The sequence below is a fragment of the Myotis brandtii genome, unplaced genomic scaffold (assembly GCF_000412655.1).
Source record: "Myotis brandtii unplaced genomic scaffold, ASM41265v1 scaffold231, whole genome shotgun sequence".
Lineage (NCBI taxonomy): Eukaryota > Metazoa > Chordata > Mammalia > Chiroptera > Vespertilionidae > Myotis > Myotis brandtii.
The window spans coordinates 616,842-625,185 of NW_005358689.1; the positions used below are offsets into that span (position 1 = coordinate 616,842).

Consider the following 8,344-nt stretch of genomic DNA (forward strand, 5'->3'; position numbering starts at 1 on the left):
GCGGGCCTGTGCGAGGTGTCGTCTGTTGGTTCCCATTGAGCCCTGAGCAGGCAGCGGGCGCTGGGCTACCCTGGCCTGCTATCGCTGTCCTCACCCCACCGCCTCCTCCCCGGTGACCCCGGCTCCGCGGGGGGCGGGGCCAGTCGGACAGGTGCCGTGAACTTGCAGAGGCGCTGGGAACCCTGCACGGGCGGGTGTTTCCTGCACTGCCTTCGCGGAAGCAGTTAGACTGGAGGCGCTGAGGTGCACGGATGACAGTTACATTCAGGGGCGCCGAGACCACTGACCAGCTGTCCGGCCTCCTCGCCATGTGTCTGTAGGAGTGGAATACAATCGAGGACGTACAATCTTAGGGGAAAAGAAAACTTTTTTGTGTTACTTTCTACCATTTTGGTTTTATTTGCTGCTGTAAAACTTGATTGCTTGGTACAGGATTTTAATTGTTTGTTTTATGTGGCTGTTTAAGTCATACACATCAGCTAGATCCAGAGGGATTCTAGCCCTGTGTTAGACACGGTGATGTGGTGTCGCATATGGAAATACATGCACAACTTAAAGACATTTGGATTCATACTGTTTAGAAACATTTCAAATCAAACAAGAAATGTGAGGCTGCCCGGCTGGTGTGGCTCAGCGGTTGAGCGTCTACCTCTGAACCAAGAGGTCAGGGTTGGATTCCCGGTCAGGGCACATGCCCGGGTTGTGAGCTCGATTCCCTGTGGGGGGCGTGCAGGAGGCAGCCGATGGATGATGTTCCTCTCTCATCATGGATGTTTCTATCTCTCTATTCCTCTCTCTTCTACTCTCTCTAAAAAATCATTAAAATATTTTTTAAAAAAAGAGAGAGGAATGTGAGGCTGCCAGTATCCAGTCTTTGTAGAAACAGTGGAAGCTATTGAAGATTTTTGAGGGGGTAGTTACCTGCTAGAGGTTGTTCTAGAATGTCTGTGGATAATTCTTTGTGGCTGCTCGGCTGTAGAGTTTTTATTATTTCTGATATTTCTGTTTCAGCTACTTTCTACATTGCCTGGTGATGTTCAGCCCGGGCCTGATTTTTATGGACTGCCATGGAAGCCTGTACTTATCACTGCCTTCTTGGGAATTCTTTCATTTGTCATTTTCTTCTGGAGAACCATCCTTGCTGTGAGTAAATTAGATTAACTTATCTCTTGCCTCATAGGTACAAGGAATATTTTATAGTCACTGGCCCTTTTGTTTCTTTTTCACTTCCTACCATGAACACAAATCAATGCATGTAATCTACACTACCCTTGTAAAGTAACCCAGTGTAGTCTTCATTGGTGTTGGCAGTATTTTTTATTTTTTATTAATTTCAGAGAGGAAGGGAGAGGGAGAGAGAGAGATAGAAACATGGATAATGACAGAGAATCATTGATTGGCTGCCTCCTGCACACTCCCTACTGGGGATTGAGCCCGAAACCCGGGCATGTGCCCTTGGCCGGAATCGAACCCGGGACCTTTCAGTTCGCAGGCCAACGCTCTATCCACTGAACCAAACGGGCTAGGGCTTAGCTGTCCTTTTGTTCATGCATTTTCCTGCACCAGTCTCCTTTCCCTTTCAGGGTTATGACCACTATTCTCAGGGGGTTGGGAAAATCTGAATGATCTAGCTTATTTATTAGACTTCTAAATTCAGCCAATGATCACCTTTAATAGGATTCCCAAGGTGTTTTCTGGTGAGAGGAAGAGGCATGTCTTAGTACAAAGACAATGCCTTTAATTTTGTCTTTTTGAACAGTCATTGTTTCTAGACCTCATTCTGGCAATTTGGGGTTGTCAAGTTATTTCGGGTAAATGAAGCATTAGTGTATTTAATATGAAAATAATATCCATTTTCATTTTTTTAAAATATATATTTTATTGATTTTCTACAGAGAGGAAGGGAGAAGAATAGAGAGCTAGAAACATCGACTTATTTCTGATATTTCTGTTTCAGCTGCTTTCTACACTGCCTGGTGATGTTCAGCCCGGGCCTGATTTTTATGGACTGCCATGGAAGCCTGTACTTATCACTGCCTTCTTGGGAATTCTTTCATTTGTCATTTTCTTCTGGAGAACCATCCTTGCTGTGAGTAAATTAGATTAACTTATCTCTTGCCTCATAGGTACAAGGAATATTTTATAGTCACTGGCCCTTTTGTTTCTTTTTCACTTCCTACCATGAACACAAATCAATGCATGTACTCTACACTACCCTTGTAAAGTAACCCAGTGTAGTCTTCATTGGTGTTGGCAGTATTTTTTATTTTTTATTAATTTCAGAGAGGAAGGGAGAGGGAGAGAGAGAGATAGAAACATGGATAATGACAGAGAATCATTGATTGGCTGCCTCCTGCACACTCCCTACTGGGGATTGAGCCCGAAACCCGGGCATGTGCCCTTGGCCGGAATCGAACCCGGGACCTTTCAGTTCGCAGGCCAACGCTCTATCCACTGAACCAAACGGGCTAGGGCTTAGCTGTCCTTTTGTTCATGCATTTTCCTGCACCAGTCTCCTTTCCCTTTCAGGGTTATGACCACTATTCTCAGGGGGTTGGGAAAATCTGAATGATCTAGCTTATTTATTAGACTTCTAAATTCAGCCAATGATCACCTTTAATAGGATTCCCAAGGTGTTTTCTGGTGAGAGGAAGAGGCATGTCTTAGTACAAAGACAATGCCTTTAATTTTGTCTTTTTGAACAGTCATTGTTTCTAGACCTCATTCTGGCAATTTGGGGTTGTCAAGTTATTTCGGGTAAATGAAGCATTAGTATATTTAATATGAAAATATTATCCATTTTCATTTTTTAAAGTTAGGTGCTTAATTAATAAGATTGGTGCTCATTCCATAGATATGTAAATGTACCTTTTGTTGCAAAATGAGGTGTTTGCCTTATTGCTTTTATCTATCAAACTATTTATGAAGTATCACTATCAATTACATTTGAAATGCTTTGTAACCTTTTTCTAACCCTATGGCTCATTAGGCTGAACCATCTGTTACTAAATTTCCTTGTAGTTACGATTTGACTATTATATTAGAACTGTATTATTTCTAATAATGAAATCAAATTTAATTTTATTTCTTTCTCTTTTAGGTAAAGAGTCATGTGTACCAAGGTAAATATTTAGGCTGGTTTTGTTATTGGTACTGTGTCCTCATTATTGGTGTTTGATATGAGTTTTGCAAGCTAGAAGTAGATATAGTGACATCTGATATACGACTGACTTATTAACTCCTGAAGGTTTCACTAATGCTGGGTTGTGGTTTGGGTGATAGAGTAGATAGATGGTGATGCTACCCACTGAGATAGGGGATGAGGTGGAACACACTGGTAGTAGGAAGAAGATGATTGGTTTAATTTGGGGAAGATTGACTTTAAATGTTGATGGAATGCAAATGTATTACATGTGAACAGTGTTCCTGGGCTAATGGTATAATCAATACAGTATATAAGTATATTTAAGTAGATAATTTGAGGAATAAGAGATGCAAATCAATATGCTATACTTTCGTCTGTTCCTCTTTGCAAGTTATGTATAGTTGAAATGACCACAGTTTCTGCGAAGAAAGGGGTTTCCTGAAAGGAAGGATATAGAGCTAAAATATTTTACTGTATTTCCTGGCTCTGAAATAAATTTAGTTGGAAACTCATTGAAGTAAAGGTTCTTAGTATATTTTTCTTAAATTTTAATATTTTTACACCTTTATTTCTCTTAACTACTGATTGCTTTTTAAAGGCTGATAGTTATGCTAAGAAGTTATTTTCCTTCATGGTGCAGGATAAGATGTCTTTGTTGCTAATAGATTGGGTAATTCAGTTTTATTTAGAAGTCATAATTCCATTATGGATTCGCCCTCCCCCCGCTTTCTTTTAGTCACTGAACAACAAATTTCTGAGAAGCTGAAGATGCTCAAAAAAGAAAACGCAGATCTTGTACAAAAATTGTCAAATTATGAGCAGAAGGTATAATTCTTTCAGTTTTTTCCCCCATGGTTCCAGCTTCATTTCCTCCTCCTGTCTTATAGTTATTATGCTATTTTTAAATCATATTTTTAAATTCCATTATTCTCTACAAACCATTCAAATTTGAAGCAACCATGATGTGTGTAAAGTACTACTCTTTTTTCTAAAGGGGCCACCTGGTGGAGATAAGTTTGATAGCACTCTAATTCATATTTCTATATTCTGAATGCTTTATCTAAATAGGTCAAGGAATCAAAGAAGCATGTTCAAGAAACCAAGAAACAAAATATGATTCTCTCTGATGAAGCAACTAAATTTAAGGTAAAAATCCCTGATCATTTTGAGGTTACATTCAAAGAACAAAAGAAAAATAACAAGTAATTATTATTAATCTTCATATCGTTTTCTATAGCATAGAATCAAGGAACTTGAAGAAACTAAGGAAAATCTGAACGATACAGCAAAAAATCTGCGTCTCCTTTTAGAATCTGAGAGAGAACAGAATGCCAAGAATGAGGACTTGGTAAGAGTTTCGCTCTAAGTGTCACCAGCACTTGGATTTCAAGCTATTTTATTTTTCAAGCTATTTTATTGATTGGGTGAGTTGAACTCTGCATTTTTCCATGTTGTAACTAGAGTAAGATTGGAAGCCAGGGGAGTTGAACCTACATCTGTTCATTTCTTGGGAACTTTAAATGCTAATACCATACGTTCTTATTCTTACGGTCCTAGGAAGTATTTTTGTCCTCGGCCCAGGGTACTTTTTATATGGCTTGGCTCAACCCCCAAAACATGTTGAGCAACTAAGAAACTAGCCCAGTTGATCAGTGCTAGTGCTTTGTTTTGTTTGCGTGGTTCTTTTTAAAAATAGACTTCTAATATTAGGACAGTTTTAGAGTTCAAGTTCAACGTAGTAGAGAGAGGGTTCCCATATATCACACGTCCAGTTACACTTGATCACCTGGCTGAGGCTGCTCCCCGGTACAGTCACCCCTCTGCCACCTTGGCCTCCTGTGTCCTGGAAGTCACAGCCCACAGCTAAAGGGGGAAGAGGCGCTCCACCACCTGGGCAGGCAGCGTCTGTCATAATTTATCGGGAAGTCTCCTCTAGGTGAGGTTTGTCTATTCTCTGGTCCAGCCATTTTTAGTTCAGGCCAGAGAATTTTTAAAGTGACCTCGGGATCTTTTTCTTTCTTATTAGGAAAAACCATTGATTTAAACTGGTGTACTTGAAAGTTTTTTCAATTTCTTTGCTTTCACCTTTTTGTCTGGTCCTCTGCCACATTATCTCATAGACAGGAAGGTGGTGGGTGGCACGGAATACTAATGCCTCCAATTATTTTCTTGTTTCCTCATCTCTTTACATTCTTGGCTTTTCTTGGAGGCTAAGGCTGGGTCACCTGCTTTTACCTGCTATGCATAGGGGATGGCCCTTCTTTTTTAGCTTATATCCCAGTGTTCCTACTGAAATCCTGATATATTTTTTGTGTTCTTTTCCACATGGCAGATATCAGAAAACAAGATATCTTTAGAGAAGTTAAAGGATGTTATTGCAATGAATGCCTCAGAACTTTCAGAGGTAAAGCTGCCTACAATTCCTGCAAGATATTAATACAATGTCTTAGTTTTATTGAGGAGCAAACTCCTATTTGTGCTAGAATATGCAACTGAAAACTACCTGATATCTAATTGGGAAAGTGAAACTTTGTGGGGTTTTTTTCCCTTTGGAATCAATTCATTAATAGGAGTGTTTCGCATTAGGTTCAGATTGCCCTTAACGAAGCTAAACTTAGTGAAGAGAAGGTGAAGTCCGAATGCCATCGGGTTCAAGAGGAAAATGCTAAGCTTAAGAAGAAGAGAGACCAGGTAAAGAAAAGTTAACGCGTAGATTATGTAAACTAGAGAACCCAATACCATTGCCTCTTGAATATCTTTTCTCAGATCTGTTTTTAAGGAAATGAAATATGTATGCAGGATTCTATTCTGAGATATGCAGAGTTTAAACTGTGCTCCCCAAATTGAGTACATGTGTTCGTCCTCCATCTGTTCTGGATTTTCTGTTCTTCTGTACAGTTTCTTAGAGCTAGCAGAGTGCTGAGTCTTTGTCTTCAAACACCAACCAGTTATTAACCTGAATGGCCTCAAGGGGGCGGTGGATTTGCTTCTCAAACTAAAGAATTAGTCTAGCAGTTCCTGCTTCACTGACCAAGGGAAGATGACATGGTCTGGGTCTGGGAGACTGAGATTGTTCCCTTCTATTCCTACTGGGTGTTAGTTCTTTGAATTGGCTGCCATTTTCTGAAGGATACAGTAAACTGCATCAGCTTTTTCCCAGCTCTTCTCAGCCCACTGCAGTTCTGAGGGTTGGAGCCACTCTCCCTTCGCCCTTAACCGAGGCCTTAGCCCATGGGGATGGGCAAAGAGGAGCCTGGCTCCAGAATAACCTGTCTCAGTCACGTGGTCCTGATGTCTCCAGCACAAAGCCCTAACTTTCGGAAATTCGTGTGCTTTAACTTTTCAGTTGCAGCAGGAAATCAAAGACTTGAATAAATCCCACGCTGAACTCAGTGAGCAAATCAAATCATTTGAGAAGTCTCAGAAAGATTTGGAAGTAACTCTTACTCAAAAAGATGATAATATCAATGTAAGTTCATTCTCTCGAGCACATGTTTAGTTCTCATGGATTCCCACACAGCCAGGAGGTTCTTTCTAATATTTTGCTTCTTTTCTAGGCTTTGACGAATTGTATCACACAGTTGAATCGGTTAGACTGTGAATCTGAATCTGAGCATCAAAATAAAACAGGAAATGAATCAGATGAACTAGCAAACGGGGAAGTGGGAGGTAAGATGGGTTTCGGGGAGGCTGGTCCTCTCTCTGCCTTCCTGTCTTTAATCAAGTAACCGATGCGCCTTCAGAGTTGTGGGCGCACATCGCTGGGTCTGTGTGTGCGTCTGTGTGCGCTGGGCAGAGGTGGGTGGCTGGGCTGCGGTGTGACCGTGGGCGTGCGGTGAGCACTGGTCTTGCTTTTCCATCCCAGTAGAACTAGACATGTGCACGGGTGCTGGGCACTGAGCACTGGTCAGGAGGAGAAACTGGTTTCCCACCTTCACGGAGATGACACTGGGATTTAATGCGCATCATCTCTCTAGCTCCGTGGTTTGAAGGCCCCACAACCAACTTTGAGAGTGAGGTGGGAGCCATGAACTGACTAGGTCAGGAGAGCAAGGCTGAAGCGTAGCCGTGTTTCCTGATGAGATGTTTCTGGATGCTGCTTCCCGAGTTGGATGTTGCTCGCACAGTGGGTGTTTTCAACCCCACCCGGTAGCAGATTCAAGGGGAGAAGAGAGGAATGAGTCTTTCTAATGAAGATACTTGACCAGGTGGAGGTAGATGTCAGAGGGAAGAGAGAGCTTTGCCTCGCATGTACCTCCTTGCTCACAAATGGCATGGGTAACATTTTTATTGCACAAACTCTCTAAAAGTCAAGTAGCCTAATCAGTTCTGTTGGTTCATTTGCTTTGACTTTGACTGTTTAAACATAGTCATTTTTCATTTGGGGGAAATCGAGAAATAGAGTTAAAAAGCACGGGAGTAAGAAGTAATGAAACCTCTTTGTTTCCTAGGTGACCGAAGTGAGAAGATGAAAAATCAGATTAAGCAGATGATGGACATTTCTCGGGTACCGTCCTTTGTGTAGAACAGAGTGGCGTCCATGCCTGTGAGTCCTTACTGTGCCTCCTTTTAAGAACACCTCTCTCTGCTGCACTTTCTAGACACAGACGGAAATATCCGTTGTTGAAGAGGATCTAAAACTTCTACAGTGTAAGCTGAGAGCCTCGATGTCCACAAAATGTAACCTGGAAGGTAGGTTGCCAGATATTGGAAAGACAAAGAATTGCTTTGGATGCCTGGCTGGCGTGACTCAGTGGTTGAGCAGTGACCTATGAACCAGGAGGTCACAGTTTGATTCCTGGTCAAGGCACATGCAGACTAGATCCCCAGTAGGGGGCGTGCAGGAGGCAGCCAATCAGTGATTCTCTTTCATCATTGATGTTTCTATCTCTCTCTCCCTCTCCCTTCATCTCTGCAATCAATAAAAATAAATTAAAAAGCAAAAAAAGAAAAGAAACATCCATTATGAGAATCACTGATTGGCTGCCTCCTGCACGCCTCCCACTGGGGTTTGAGCCCATGACCTTCTGGTTCATAGGTCAGTGCTCAACCACTGAGCCACACCAGCCAGGCGCCCCTCCTCTTTCTTTAATGGGGTGATAGCCCACTCTGCTTAGGGCCAGGACCAGCTCCATCACTTGCAGGGCCCAGGGCAAAGTGAAAACATGGGACCCCTTGTTTAAAAAAATGTTAAATGCC

At 41.9% G+C, this 8,344-nt stretch overlaps 1 protein-coding gene across 1 annotated transcript in view; it reads left to right on the forward strand.

Annotated features, from left to right (window-relative positions):
- The window catches only part of MIA3 (melanoma inhibitory activity family, member 3), a 35,487-nt gene that overhangs the window by 16,236 nt on the left and 10,907 nt on the right, over positions 1–8,344 (forward strand). Inside the window, exons 6-16 of the mRNA XM_014539915.1 lie at positions 1,012–1,143; positions 3,101–3,122; positions 3,882–3,970; positions 4,214–4,291; positions 4,383–4,493; positions 5,478–5,549; positions 5,732–5,836; positions 6,492–6,614; positions 6,703–6,814; positions 7,597–7,652; positions 7,747–7,905. Coding sequence (XP_014395401.1) covers positions 1,012–1,143; positions 3,101–3,122; positions 3,882–3,970; positions 4,214–4,291; positions 4,383–4,493; positions 5,478–5,549; positions 5,732–5,836; positions 6,492–6,614; positions 6,703–6,814; positions 7,597–7,652; positions 7,747–7,905 — 1,059 coding nt within the window. The remainder of the gene's footprint in view (positions 1–1,011; positions 1,144–3,100; positions 3,123–3,881; positions 3,971–4,213; positions 4,292–4,382; positions 4,494–5,477; positions 5,550–5,731; positions 5,837–6,491; positions 6,615–6,702; positions 6,815–7,596; positions 7,653–7,746; positions 7,906–8,344) is intronic.